The 14,963-nt window shown below is 41.8% G+C and overlaps 2 protein-coding genes across 14 annotated transcripts in view; both read right to left on the bottom strand.

The window, feature by feature from the left end:
* Positions 1-8,408, bottom strand: part of LOC113933162 (selectin P) — a 38,523-nt gene extending 30,115 nt beyond the window's left edge. For 4 of the 13 annotated variants that reach the window (XM_027613003.2, XM_027612989.2, XM_027612996.2 and 1 more), the window contains exons 1-3: positions 8,168-8,319; positions 2,428-2,988; positions 1,169-1,202 (exon numbers count right to left, since the gene is read on the bottom strand). In XM_027613003.2, coding sequence (XP_027468804.1) covers positions 1,169-1,202; positions 2,428-2,465 — 72 coding nt within the window. In that variant the 5' untranslated portion in view covers positions 2,466-2,988; positions 8,168-8,319. Of the gene's footprint in view, positions 1-1,168; positions 1,203-2,353; positions 2,989-8,167 lie in introns of all 13 variants that reach the window. The other 9 variants (XM_027612991.2, XM_027612997.2, XM_027612994.2 and 6 more) reach the window with 5 other exon arrangements.
* Positions 8,409-10,351: 1,943 nt separating this feature from the next.
* On the bottom strand, positions 10,352-13,262 carry LOC113933164 (PHD finger protein 11-like). The gene is made up of 2 exons (XM_027613004.1): positions 13,127-13,262; positions 10,352-11,626 (listed from the first exon to the last, which is right to left on the bottom strand). The coding sequence occupies exon 2, from the start codon at positions 11,553-11,555 to the stop codon at positions 10,500-10,502; it is 1,056 nt and encodes a 351-aa protein (XP_027468805.1). The 5' UTR covers positions 11,556-11,626; positions 13,127-13,262; the 3' UTR covers positions 10,352-10,499.
* Between the last annotated feature and the right edge of the window lie 1,701 nt (positions 13,263-14,963).

Here is a 14,963-nt window from a genome sequence, read left to right as displayed (position 1 = left end):
TAATCATTATATTGAGTCATAATCCTCCCTGTTTCCATCAGTGTGGAGGTTCAAGCCCTCTGCTTCCTTCTTATTTCTCACTGCTCTGTTCTGAGTTCTACCCCGCACCAACACCGAGGACAGAATTTTTCTTCTTTCGTTCGACAAATATTTGTCAAGTAACTACTTTGTGCAACTAATATTTTTTGTTTACGAAACACTTTGTAATAAACACATAAGAAAAATATCGTCATCATTATTATGCACTAATCTCCCTTTAAGAACTAGTATGCCATACCCTTAAATACTAGGAAGTTGAATGCAAACTCCCTGACTGACCTATACTTTGATGCACGGGGCATCAATGAATTGTCCTGTGCAATGCCAACTACTCTGTATTATTGATCTATGTTTTATCTTCTTGCTTGACAATTTCAGCCTATGTCCACAATATTATTCAATATTTAATATATATGCAAAGTACATATATATTTTAATACATATAATAAACTTATTCCCTTTGGATCAATAACAAGTATTATTTCTAAAGAGTTCCCTTCTGTTGGGATTTCATCAAATCTGTTAACATTTTAAAAATGTTTTTAGGCAAATAAGTTCCAGGAATACTCATCTTATGCAACTCCTTCCTGTCACACATGAAAGAACTGAAGGTTGGGGAGTCTAAAATCACATGTGCTTTCAGGAAATTCAATCTTTTAAATTTTGATTTATTACCTTTTTTTTTGTAAAGAAGTAAGATGTAGTGATCAAGTAAAGACTTTAAGCTTAAAATTGTATTATATTAGGTTACAATTCTGCAGAGGAAGTGGAATAGAAATAGGTATTAAAGGAGAGAAAACAAATAATATAAAATTTCCTATTATCCAGAACTTAGTTATATTTTTTTTAAACTGATGAGGGTTATTAGATCACTACAGCATTTAATTCCACTGGAATGAATATTAAGAAATAATGTGACATTTATTGTAAAAGGCTAATCTTTACAATGTATTGGACATCCCATCTTTTATTAGTTTTAAAACTTATGACAAAAAAGTTAGCTTTCCACTTAGAAGGGTGTGAGAGTTTGTACAATTTTCCAAAATTCTTTCAGAGGCACAAGCAGCAAAAGTATTACCACTGAAGAACACAATAATGTAGATCTCATGAAGGGGACCCCAATATTTACCTTTGAACGAGCACTGGATTTCTTCTCCAGTAGACTAGAGGAGAAGTATAGTGTTTTATTAATTTTTTTAAAGATTTTATTTATTTATTCATGAGAGACAGAGAGAGAGGCAGAGGGAGAAGCAGGCTCCCAAGGAGCAGGGAGCCCAATGCGGGACTCGATCCCAGGACCCTGGGATCATGACCTGAGCCGAAGGCAGATGCTTAACCATCTGAGCCACCCAGGCACCCGAAGTATAGTGTTTTAATCTAGTGGTGCTCTCCGTGTGCCCTTTGGAAGTTTGTCTCCCTGTACATTTCTCTGTAGAGCATTTCTAGGGCTTTCTCTGGCTTTAGGGAAAGTTCAGGGAAGTGTGTGGGAGGCTGGTCAAGGGAGGCTCCTGCTTCCTTATCAGTGCCCAACTCCAGCCACTATCCCAAAAGAGCTGTTTCACATTTTAACTAGTTTGTTTAAACTTTGAAATATGGTTTAAACAGAATTGAGAGAGAGAAAGAGTTTTTAAAATTTTAAGGTTTTCAAGGTGGATGTTGGGTTAACATAATGATTCTTATTCTTGCAGGACTCTTGAACTCCTTTGAAAGTCTGGTAAGAGCTATTAGAGTCAGGATTCTTAAAAAAATGCACAGTTGCAATTTTTTTTTTTTAGACAATTTCAGACAGTTCATGGACTCACTCTGTCCGTGTTTAATGGACTGCAAGTTCAAATCTCTGTGAAATTCAAGGCAACAGAGTAAGTCACTGGCAACGGACAAGGGTTTTGTGTGTGAGCATGGAGAATGGGTAATGCCTAAGAATCTTCCTTTGAGTGGCCATTTTCCTCTGAAATTTCCTTGGGGTGGGCAGGCTTTCTCACATCTGTTCCTGTTCTACAGTGTCATCCTCAACTCTAAGATCCTGGAGATTTAAGGTCTGTTCCCCTGTGTTACTAAGCCACTTAAGTGCTGAAACAAGAGGAAATGTCTCTAAGAGAAACGTGCTCTGCTAATCTTTCGTTTAATGTTCTCTGGCAGTCAACTTCAAACTAGATGTCACTGGGAAACAGTGTAAACCTGGGTAAACCTTCATTAAAGCTGCTTCACACTGTGATTCTCTTTAATTTTACTTTTCATAAGAACTGAAAAAAATGGGGTGAAGAGAGGGGCAGAGAGAAAGTGCAAGACAGGGTGTTTTTTCTCTTGCCCTCACTTTGCTTAGGAAGAGGTACTAGATGCCAGCAGGAGCCTGATGGCTGCCGGCATCAAACTTGGAAGAAATGGTACCATGGAAAGTGATTCTTTCCTCCTATGTTGTAGACCATAGCTTTGCGCTTTCAGAGGCAGAATTGACAATGTCTCTCCCTGGACTGTTTGTCTTCTGCCCCCATACTGATTTCTCTCCTTCCCCTTTGGTTCAGGTTCTTTAACTTCCTTGTTTCCCTTTATCTCCAGCCTCCTCCAACCACCAGCCCACTAAACTGCTCTTGCTAACTTTACCACTGAAATCCTAATTACCAAACCCAGTGAACACTCTCCCTTCTTATCTTCCTTGACCTTTCTGCAGCAATAAATACTACTGAATACTTCCTTTTATTTAAAATGCTTCCTTTGGTTCTTCTTTTGACTCTTATTTGACATCTTGAGCGATTTTGATAAGTCTTCCTCTGAATCTATCTCAACCCTCTGCTTGCACTTGTAGCAATAGAGAGTACCCTGGGGTCCTGCCTCCATGACCCAATTCTCTTATCACTCATCTGCTTTCCTGAGGTCTTCTTCTGGTCATCTGTGTGCCAAATGGCCCCCAGGCAGCATCTCCATCCCTGACTTCCCTCCTGAGCATGACATCTGCAATCCAAATGCAAAGCAAGCATATGAGTGTACAGTTGGAGGATGCTGATGGCAGAGGCTTCTCAAGGCCAAGATGACTTAGGTCTGAATCTCAACTATAGTAGAGAGCAGACGCTTAATGTTTAATAAATATTTTATGAATGAATGAACAAATAAAGAACAATGGCACAGGAATGACTGAAAGTAACAACTGGGTGCTGAGTAGGAAAATACTGAAAAAAAATGTGATAATTATAACTCAATATTTAAGGGCTACAGCAGTAATTGTATCAAATTTAAAAGTATATTATGATTAGGCAGAAGAGTGTAAGAAAGCTGTGCAAAAAAAAATGATCTTGGTACCTTGTCTCATTCTATTTGCGTGTAAGAGAAGCAAGGGGCATGATGGCTCAACATCCTGTGTGAGGGAACAAATGAGTAGGACTCACTCTCTTAACACCGTATGGGTAAGATAGAAGGATATGTGGACAAGTGGGGAAATTGAGGATTTTTATAATGGGTGGTGTGTTTCAGGAAAGCCTGGAGGGGCATCAAGTAGCAGCAGCTCTTAGAAGTTGGGAACGAGAAAGCAAATTTCAATCTAACCCTCGGGAGTGAGTGGTACTCTCAGAAAGCCTCTAGCACCAAAGGGGACTCATATAAGAGGCATAGCTTCCTACTAGCAGACAGTCTCACTGTCCTGAGCCCTGTGACCCTGAAGTCCTTCAGCAGGTGGACCATGGAGGTTCAAAGACCGAGGATCTTTCTCCTTTGTCCAAACCCTTCACATCAACCTGTCATCAAATCCTGTTGACTTTACCTTCTGACCAGATACTTGGTCATTCTCCAGATTTCCACTTACCACTAAGGTACATAATTCTTTCCTTTCTGCACATCTTCTAATTGGTCTCTCCTCAATTTACTATCTTCAAGTTACCCATATTCAATTATTTCTCTATAATGAAGTCAGAAAGATATTCCTAACAAAAAACCTGATCATACCACTTTACTATTTAAAGTCCATCAGCTGTTCCTACTCCTTGAGCAATAAACACAAACTCTTCAAGATGACACATGTAAGACCCTTCGAAATGTGGCCTCTTCCCTTTGTCTAGTCTAATCTCCTGCCATTAACTTTCAGTTTATTCACCCCCACACAATTCTACAATGCATTTATAACGAAACATCTTATAGTTTCCAGAATGCCCTATATGTGCCCTATATTCTCCTTATTGCCCAGAGAACCCTCTCCTTCTCTGTGTGCCTAGCTCTAAATCCAAAAATCTCCTCCTGAAAGGAGACTTCTCTATCAACAATCCTACCCTCCCCCCATCGCCCCCACCAAGACAGGCCCTCCCCGTTATTCCCTGTTCTTTCCCATTGCTTATTTCAGTAACTATTAATTTATCAAATGCCTACAATGTGTCAGGTACTCTTCAAGGCACTGGTGTTAAAATGGCAAAAAAGGACATTCCTGTTCTTGTGGAATATACAATCTATTGAGGAAGACAGACAGTGAAATGCCAATAAATACACAGCAGTTCATAACAAATAAACATGAAACCTGGAAACTAGTGATAAGCACCAAGTAGGGAATAGAAGTGGGGTTATGTGGTAGAGGGACTGGGTGGTTACCTTAGGCAAGGAGCTCAGGGCGGATCTCTCTAAGAGAGATTTTTTAACTGCTTTTAACTGAAAGCAGAAGGGCCAGAAGAAGCCAACCAGGGAGAATCAGGAAGAAGAGAATTAAAGACAGAAGGAAAAGTTGATGTGAAGGCGTTGAGTGGCAGCAAAGTGCGGAGTGTTCACAGAACATGAAGCATCAGTGTGGCTGGAATGGAATGAGCAGTGGGAGGAAGAGCATGACATGAAGCTGGTGACAGATCACTCCGGGGCTTTAGGAACTAAAACAAGGGGATGAGATTTTGTTCTAAATGCAGAGGAGTCAGAGGCTGGGGTGTTTTAATAGGGGCAGTGATGTGGTCTGATTGATGTCGAAAACTGGGAGGTCCTACAGGTTAATTGAAAAGGTAGTTTTGATGAGGGAGCAAAAAGGGAGCTGAGGGCACAGCACAAGCTAACACCCTGCAACCCACCCCGCTCCCAGGTGGGATATGTGTGAAATTCCTCAGGCACTACTGGCTGTCCAAGAACAAAGGAAAGGGAATAACAAAGGCTAACTGATAGAGCTCACAGTCATGCAAGACAGTAGTCTCCATCAGTTTGCAACTGTCTTAATGATTTACAATAAAAGAGCAATCTCCAGAAAGCCATAGACTCAATTTCCTGGAACCCTAACATCACCCTCCCTTCCATAGGATAGAAAATCTTGTATCACCAGTCACTCCTCACAATCCCAGTGCAGCTCTTTCTGCCCACGGGTCCTGTCCCCATGCTATAATAAAAACACTCTTTTTCTACTGAAAAAGTCTCAAGAATTCTTTTGTGGCTGCCAGCTCCTAACAACCCCCCCTCCAAATCACATCAGGTTGGGACTAGATCTTGCGAGTCTGATGTAATAGTGTGCAGAAGGAATCTAATTGCCAGGGCTCTGAACAGAGAAGCTTCCTGAGCAGATGCACCTGACTATGGTGGTTTTGATGAATTAGCGGCAGAAAGGTTGTGCTGTGCAAAGGGGAGGCTACTGTACTAGTCCCAGCGGGAGTAAAAGGGGGTCTGGCTTGGGCTGGGGGCAATGAGAATGCAAAGCATGGAGGTAGATGTGAGAGTCATGGAGGAGGCAGAACTACACAAATTGCTGGTGGCAGAGTCCAGGTTTCACAAGGCATCACAACTGCACAATACTTCCCTGAAGTTTCTGGATGGTAGTGGTGATGGCATAGCACAGATGTTAGTAGCCCCAGTGGCTTAAAGGTAGAAAATGAAGCACAGTGAGAAAAAAAAAAAAGAGGTCTCTAGGCCAATAGCAAATTAGAAATAAAGACAGGAAGGAACCCAGGACATTAACACAAAGAATCAAAGCGCATATTTAAGTTAGACTACGAATCACCATTATTTAGGTTGAAATACTAGCAATAAAAAATAAAGTAGCATACCTAATTTTTAAAAAGTCCATTGGAGCATGACTGAGCTATATCCCTACAAATATAAAGGAATCATTTTGTATTTGACTTTATGAAGTTTCTGTCTGCTTTTCAAAGAAGTGAGACACCTAAAAGATAATGTAATCAATGTCATTCATGAAACCACCATGTGCCTACTCTCTAGGATTGGTCCAGGGTCTTTTCTCAGTATTGCCCATTAGGCAGCAGGTCATTCTGATTTTTGAAAATTTGATTAGTAAGCTTCCACTTACAAGATTCTGAAGCTACATATTCTAAGAACCAGTGGCCAAGGAGAAGGTGAACCAGGTAGCTTCATTTTGAAAAACAGGTAATGAAAAACTAAGAACTAAAAACCTCAGACCTAAGATGGTTAAGGTATAAATGGAGGAAAATCCAGACCTGCTCCCTAAACCACTAGAATTCCGACTAACATCAGCATAATTTAATTGCAAGTTCCCAATCAAGGGCTCCCCTCTCTGAGATTCATCTCATTGAAAACACCGCACCAGATAAACCTTAGCCTCTTTCCTCAGGTCCTAGAGGCTAATTGAAGCCACTCTGAACTTGAAGCCAAATTTACACACAGAGGGTTGAAGTTCCTGAATCCCAAGAGCCAAATGTGCCCAAGGGCAAAGGAAAATGTCTTACTTTTGGAATATTGAAAACAGTTCTAGAGCTGGAGTCCTCAGCACTAGATTGTAGTGTTCCAGCCCAGTTTCAAGATGCTAATGGAGAAGCTTCTAAACATAAAGCACAGGAGGCAATAGAGTGGGGTTCTTAACCTAAGACCCATGTGCGGGTCGGGGAACCCACTGTACTTGTCCAGAAAGCTTGGTGTTTATGTGGATGTTTGCATTTTCATCTGGGATGAAGAGCTGTATTTTCACTAGAACCTCAAAGAATCCCACGATCCAATGTGTCAACATACTTCTGATATAGAGGAGGATCCCAAGCTGAACAGAAGGAAGAGATGACTAACTCCTTATCCATGTAAGTTGACCAACACAGAGGATGTATGATATGCAAAAGATGAGACAAAATCAATCCACATTCTCATGTCATTGGAGTTCAAACTCAGGACAGATCAAACTCATTCCTGTTCTCTTCAATCTTCTCTATTCTCCCCAGTACAGAAAATCCCCATTGCAAATATTTGAAAAGTGTACTATAGTAAAGCAAAGAGGTGGGGTGAATCATGTATGAATGCTGCTTTTTTCTGGCATCCCGTGGAAAAGTGCTCAAAAACAGGGAGAGTTGATTCCTTGCTAGCCACAGATTACAGGATTTTGTATCCTGGGACTGTGGGAGATCCTCCTGGTAAGTCAGAAGTAAAACTGTGTGTCTTATCAGTTAACAAGTGCAAAAATGCCTAGCTTTCCTTGTATCTTTCCTGGATCCCAAACTCCACAAATTTTTTCTTTTTCACAACAATAATAGCTGACATTTATTAATCAGCTACCATGTGCCAGGCTCTGATTTAAATGTTTTTCGATGCAATCTTATTTAATCGTCACAATGACACTATAAAGTAAAGTGCTAGAACTTATCTATTTTACAGACGAAGAAACCGAATCACTAACAGGATGGAGACTTAAGGCAGAAATGGAAACCATGTGGATACTCCACATGTGAGTCCCAGCAGACTCCTAGGGCTCAGAGAGGGAACCAGGAGGGCTGGGACAAGACCACATTCAATCACAGGTTGTCCCAGGACACCTGCTCAGCCTCGCCTTCAAGCCAGAGAGAAGAGCAATCCTGGAGAAGGTGGCCAAGGGTTTACCAAGATCTGCACCATGAGAGTTTCTGTAAGCTCCAGAAGGAAAAACAGCAGCAGGGGAGCCAGGGAACAGAGGTCCAGATCCAGACAACGTCAAGCCTAGCTGTGCGGCCGTAGGTGAAACTCCTGGTCTCCATAAGACTCAGGGGCTTCATTCATCACATGGACATAGCAACGTCAACCCCCAAGGACGTTAGAAGGTCAAAATGGACCACAGGTTTGGACATGCTCACACTTCAAAGAGCTATTCAACATAAAGTGCCATGACTACTGCTCTTCCTCACTTTATCTGCCAGAATTCAGCCTCTACGCCACCATCTCATCCAGTTCCCAGAGTACAGAGAAATGAACTTACCATCTCCTCTGCGCCTCAGCTTCCTCTCGGCCGTCTGCCCAACCCAGACTTCTTATAGTCTTGCTGCCTCCCCTCAGTGTCAAGCTGTTTAGAAAAGCAACTTCCTATTCAAGTTCCAGAAATTCACCACAGCCCTTCCCATGAATTTGGATGTTGATAATGCAGGAGCAGTTGATAATACTTAGTAGAAGTGGTCACCGGGGGGGTAGGAGGTTACCTACTTCCATGGGGGATGGTCTGGAGACAGGGGCAAGTGTGAATCACTCCTGGACATCCCAGGCTGAGCAGCGCAGGAATAGTGCCCACACCCAAGGGGTCAAGTTTCCTCTGTTTATGATATGAGCCCCAATTTAAGGTCGGACGTTTGGAAAATATGCTCTGTCTTACTCATAATGTCCCAGTGTAAATTTTCCAGTTATTGTGAAATCTCAGTGAATGTTAACAATTCCAGCAGACTTCTGAGGCAAGGGAGCAAAAATAATAATACAAAATAATAAGGTAGGAAAGGAAAACGCCACTGAGAAAATCCTGAGGGGCGAGGTGTGATTGCTGGAAACAGTTTTGAGATGAAATATAACAGACATGGGTCATTATTAGAAAAGAGCTTCTGCTTCTTGTATCAGAAAAAATGTAAACTGTAAGTTTCGTGTGTGGGAGTAGGAGGCGTTGGCTCAGTGCTCTTCAGCCTGGGCTCTGCGGCTGAGCCGCCTGAGACCCATGTTGGCCGCACGTGTGTCTCACCATTAGGCAAATGACCTAAATTCTCTACGCCTCTTTTTTCCAACTGTGAAACAGAATGACAGTGACAGAACTCACCTTACAGGTTGTTGTGTGGTTGAATGAGTTAATACGTGGAGAGTGCTTCAAACCATATCTGGCCCACAGTGGGCACTCACCCAAAGTAAGCCATTGTTGTTACTTCTCAGAGTTGTTATCAGCCAGCCTCAAATCAAGTATCATGTACTCAGTGTCAAGTCGGAAAACCCTACCTCCCGTTTATCTTCTTGGGGTTCCAGTTGTGCGGTATTGGGTGTTATTCTCCATTCTCTCCATGAGTGTTACAAGCTTGTAAATAGGCATCTTATGGGTAGATTAAAAATGGAATAAAATGGAAGGATCTGGAGAGAAGTGCAAAGATAACGATGATTTAAGGAGTTTGGGGATGCATTTGCACTGAGGAATTTGGGCCCAAGAGGAAGGGATTAATTATGTAGAGGTAGAAAGCCTAGGGAGGGAGGTGGCAATGAAGGAGTAACAGGAGGGGAATGCAGATACTGAGAGGGGAGAAGAGGAGGGCAGCTTGAGTGATGCAGTGGTTGGGAGCGCGGGCCCTGGAGCTAGACAGTTGGGCTCTGCCAGCCACCAGCAGTGTGCCCTGGGCAACTTACTACCCTCCTTGTGACTCAGTTCCTTCAGCTATCTCAATAATAAACAATGATAACAGTCACTGCGTGGAAGTGTTAGGACCATTAATGGATTTATACGGGAAGGGCTTGGAGCGTACCTGGTACACAGAGAGTGCATGTGCATTGGGGCTTTTGTTTTCCTGAGACTTGCCTCCTTTTCCTCTGTGCTTATTTTCACGCTCCAGACCCTCTTGGCATTGCCTCCTTTTTTTTTTTTGGTACAAGTGGAGTAAAAATACTCAAATTTATTATATCTCATTATAAGCTGGAACTAGTCTCAAAAGATAAGAACAGTTAATGCATTTATTTAACATTTATTGAGCGTGCTAGGTGCTGGGAATGCGTTGGTAGCAAAACACAGGAATAGTGAGTTTTTGCCCTCAGACAGCTTGTACCCTAACAGAATGATGTAAGATACAGTGGGTTACACTGGGAAGTGATGGGAAGGAAAAGTACTCCGATGAAATGAGTGGTAGAACTGGTATAGTGAGATCTGCAGGAGGAACAGGCAGAGAAAGGTAAAAGAGCAGTTAAGGCTTCACAGCAAGATGTGCAAAGGCCCTGGGGAGCCTTTACTTCCAGGAGCACCCTGTGTGTTACTGGAATCAATGTAGATCACTGGAGTGGGGGAAGGGGGGCAGAATGTACCAGCATGAAGCTACCAGAGGATTTTCAGTGCAGCGGGTGGGAGAGATGGGAGGTGTGATCCAGTTTACTCAAGTAGAATCTGAGAAACATTTTATTGGAGAGAAGTGAGATGATAATAAGAGGGAGGCAGGATCAAATGAAATGTCAATCAGCAAGAACAGGTAAGAGTTGATGAGGATTGAAGCTTGAAGTCCAGAGGGACAGGAGAGGCCTAGTTCTAAAGATGTGTGGCTTCCACAGGTCAGGTCTTCAGTTTGTAGCCTGCTTGCAACTGAGCCTCATTCCTGATTTAGGAAATGGTAATCCTTAGAAGACACAGAAGATACTGAAGTAGAACTTGACATCATGTCTCTATCTCCTTGAAGAGGGCACACGGTTTGGTTTAAGTCCTTAAGTACCCCAATCTCGTCATTCAGTTGCTTCTGCCATTCTTCACATTGATGGATTTTCTTCTGTATTCCTGCTTGAAAATTTACAAATGTGTCTTCAAACAATTTACAGTCAAAAAGTGAAGTCTCGATTTCTTCATGGTCTGAATCAGAAGCAGTGTCACCCATGAGTCTTTCTTGAATCAAATGAAGTTTGTCTAATATTTCTTCAAATAAATCATTAAGAAGCCCCGCTTCCTTACATTTCTTAAGAAAACCAGTCTTCACAGCTGTGTGTCTGCCTTCCTCTTCCTTCATGAATCTATCGAATGTCAACGTTTCAGGTGGATGAATGTCTTTTGAGAGACATTTCTTCCTTCCTCTTTTTCTTTTCAGTCCACGTCCTTGTTTGGCCCTCTGATTGTAGTGAGGATGGAAGGTACCAGACGTTCCTGGGAGTGGGTCATTATGAGCGTCGGTCAATGGAGCATGTTGTTTGCAAAACACTTTATAAATTCCTCGAGATCCATCAATTTGTAGAACTGCGTGGTCATTCTTGGCACAGAAAAAGTGGTAAGTCTTGCTACAGGCTTTTAAATCACATCCCACGGTGGCTCCTTTTTTACTACAAAATGAACATTTCAACATCCGTCCTCTGTGGATTTCTTTCTTTACTGATTCCACATCAAAATTTCTGTCTTGATTATGTGGATCATGATCCTCAGATTCCACAAGAGCTGAAGAATACAGCAAACAATTTTCATGAGCAGCTATATTCTCTGATTTTGCAAAGTATAGGACACTATACTCGATGTCTTTGGGGCAGAGTGCACATGTCCTTTTTTCCATCTTTTCTGCAACCTGAAAGACACCGGTGGGGTGGAGGAGCTGGTCCTGGGCGTCCTGGGTCTCGGACTGGTTGGCTCCCTGGACTGACTTGGCTATGGAAGACGACACTTGGTCCATGGCTGCAACCTCAGCGGGTGCTCAATGGCTGCGCGCAGCGCCTGCACTTCCGGGAGTTCCGGCATTGCCTCCTTTTAAAAACATTTCTTAGATGAGTATGAGGGAAGGTGCTCTGTAGACTGTAGGTCCTTATGGATAATGTGTTTAAATTGGATAATGTTAAGTTTTAGGGAGCCTGAGGGAAGTGGAGAAGGATTTCTGGGAAGAAAAATGATGGGGAAACACTTGACTTTGTTGAAAGGCTGTTCAGGCTGAAAACCTGAATACCATTTGCTCAAATGGATATCCTCCACGTAGAAAATTGGGATTGTTTCTATTTATGTGGCTATTAAAAATACAATATAACGCCAATGTAGTTTAATAGGAAGTGTGATTTATTTGTTCCGTATGTTTTCTCATCTCTTCATAGTCTATGGGCCCCTCCCCCATGTTAGTCTTCCTCTCCTATTGTGTCTAGCAGAGGGCAAATAGACACTCAACAAATACCTGTGATTCATTAGTTAGATTGATGACTCTGGGCAGACGCGATGAAAATGCTCCCTCCCATCTCCACTTGGATTTCTACTTATCCTATTACATGGATGCATTCACACATGCACTTGGATTTCTACTTATCCTATTACGTAAATGCATTCATACATGCAACAATTATTTGCATCCCTCCAATGTTCTAGGCACCGTGCTATCACTGGGGATTTGGAAAAACCCTAGTGGACCTCACACTTATTTTTTTTTAGGGAAGAGTCATTAGATATTAAATAAAAATCACACGAATAAATGCAGAAAGAAAAAAATGTGTTACAGTAAAAAGGTATGATGGGAACTCAACCTGAGGAAGGCTCCCAGGGACAGTAATTTCAAAGCTGAGGTCTTACTTCGAATAAGCATTACTACATCAGGTAGGGAGAACATTCTAGGTCAGTCAAGGCTGAGCAGCCTGGGAGCCTCTGGACAGCACAGTGGCTGGAGGGTGGTAAAGGAGGCTGGACAGGTAGGGAGCACCTGGACCGTGCCCAGTCTCAGGCCATGTTATGGCTGTTAGCACACCTGTCATCCTGTGAAATAGAAGGCAGTTAATTACTCCTGTACAGCTGGTAGCTCTACTCAGAGAACACTAGGGAACTTTCTGCATAACAGGCTGGAGGATGAAAGGCTAGAACTTTAAAAAGAACATATAGCTCCTTCCCCTTATTGTTAATATAATATGTTCATTGTTAATTAGAAAAGAAAGAAAAAGACAAGAAAATTCAGAAAAGCACAGAGAAGGGGAAAAAGATCTCCCCTAATACTGTGGAATTGGAATGGAATTAGAATCCCATTATACACTCAATGCAATGCTTTTTTTTGTTTTGTTTGATGATATATCATAAACCTTTGTGATGCTTTAAGATACATTTCTGCTGTAGTTATGATCACCCCTGCAATATATAAATACATCTAAGTAGAGATACACATACATCTTTACAAGTAAAGATGAACAATAAAGGATAAAGTTAACTCTTCCCATGGCTTAAATGGACTTTATCAAAACTTCCCAGAGAGGGGGAAATGGGAGAAGAAAAACAACTTACCAGATAAAGGGATCCCTTCTGACTTATTCTCCTGAAGGGTCTGACCCTCCCCTGTTGGCTGACACAGTCATGAACAAAGATGTCAACCCTCCCCATACAGCTTTCAGAAGATATCACACACAAGTCTCTCGAGCTTCTAAATCTTCCGGTTGAAACTCTATTTAAATTGGTCTGTGGTGTTATGATTAAGCATTTCTTTTCTCTATCTTTGCTCTCCAGTTTTTGAAAGGGAAGGAAAGGCAGTGAAATCAGTCATCTGGGCAAAGGTCTCAGACAGTAAACATGTCCACACACATAACCTTAAATAGAAATTGGATTCTCAGGACAAATTCCACATTACCATGTTTATGCCCTCTCAGTCCCACCCTGGGGGTTCATTTATTCATCTTATATATTTTCATGAGGATGTGTGCTGTGCTATCATCTAAGTGAATAAGACACAGTCCCCATCCTGAAGGAGCTCAAAGACCAGTGGACAGACAGGCACAGAAACAGATCATTATGAACACGGTGGGGGAGTCAGCATATGCACCCATTCCTGCAGGAGCCACCTGAGAGGACAGCTAACTAATGAAGAACCTGCTGGGGGCAATGGAGAGTGGTTAGAAGACGTGCTTGGAGCCAACGGCTTTTCAGCTGAGTGGAAGAAGTGGGATTCTTTTGTGCAAGCTCAGCGGCTGGATATGTACACATAGAAAATAAACTTAGCAGATGAATTATGAAGTGGTATCTCACATTAAAACTATTTTTACTCTCCTAAAAGCATATTGTTTCTGGGGCCCTTTGATTACCAGAAGGCTGGGTGATAACCACAGAGAGTTTATCACCCACATAAGAACACTAGAATCATAATCAAATGGTGACCTGTCTATAAATGAGCACCATGAATAGAATATTTAAAAGTCACTGAAGAAATGAAGCAGAGATATTGTTAGGTTTATGAGCTATGATTGCTGAACACTTAGTCTTAGGCCAGACTTTATGAGAAGCATTTAAATATCTGTATCTCACTCAATCCTCACAACGGCTTTATGAGGCAGATTCCATCTACATATTTGGTCCATCTACTCAGAGATTATTATGATTGGCATTTTATTGAAAAGGAAATTGAGATTGGGGGGTTAAATGCCTTGCTCAAGATTACAGAGATGACAAAAGAAAAGGATGAGATTCAAATTCAAGTCCAGTAGTGAAACAATACTACACTAAACTCTAGTGTGGTGGGTTTTTTTTGTTTTTGTTTTTGTTTTTTTTAAATTAAACTCAGTATAAAGTGCTTCCTGGGGAGGGAAGAAGAGGTTCTTCTGACCCTCTCCTCTTGGCAGTCTGGTGGGTATTCTATGCTCAAAATCTCTGATACTGAAAGATGGATCAAGAGTGAAACTGAATCAAACTACTTCTCACTTCCGTGTCAGGACACAAGGTCACGTCTCAGGTCAGGGTCTGCTGTTACTGAGCCTGCTTGGGTTAAAGTTGCCTTGATCTCAAAGGGAGTTGTTGCCAATTTGCTGGGGAATGTATTTTTTGTCTGGAAATGTGAGGCAAACATAAAAATGCTCCAATTCAATTCAGAGGAAAAATGGCAAGATTGTGTGGGAAGTAGAACAGGCTAATTTCTTTTTTAAAATTTTTATTTAAATTCAATTAATTAACATATAGTGTATTATTAGTTTCAGAGGTAGAACTTAGTGGTTCATCAGTTGCATATAACACCCAGTGCTCATTACATCACGTGCCCTCCTTAATGTCCATCACCCAGTTACCCCATCCCCCCACCCCCACCCCTCCAGCAACCCTGTTTGTTTCCTATAGTTAAGAGTCTCTTATGGTTTACCTC

This window comes from Zalophus californianus, chromosome 10 (assembly GCF_009762305.2).
Source record: "Zalophus californianus isolate mZalCal1 chromosome 10, mZalCal1.pri.v2, whole genome shotgun sequence".
In the NCBI taxonomy this organism is placed as follows: Eukaryota; Metazoa; Chordata; class Mammalia; order Carnivora; family Otariidae; genus Zalophus; species Zalophus californianus.
Note: the sequence above shows the minus strand (reverse complement) of the source record. Positions and strands in the feature narration are given on the sequence as shown.

What these genes read in the sequence shown, in the direction of transcription:
- LOC113933164 (XM_027613004.1), bottom strand. Translation starts at nt 11,555, where the DNA reads ATGGACCAAGTGTCGTCTTCCATAGCCAAGTCAGTCCAGGGAGCCAAC.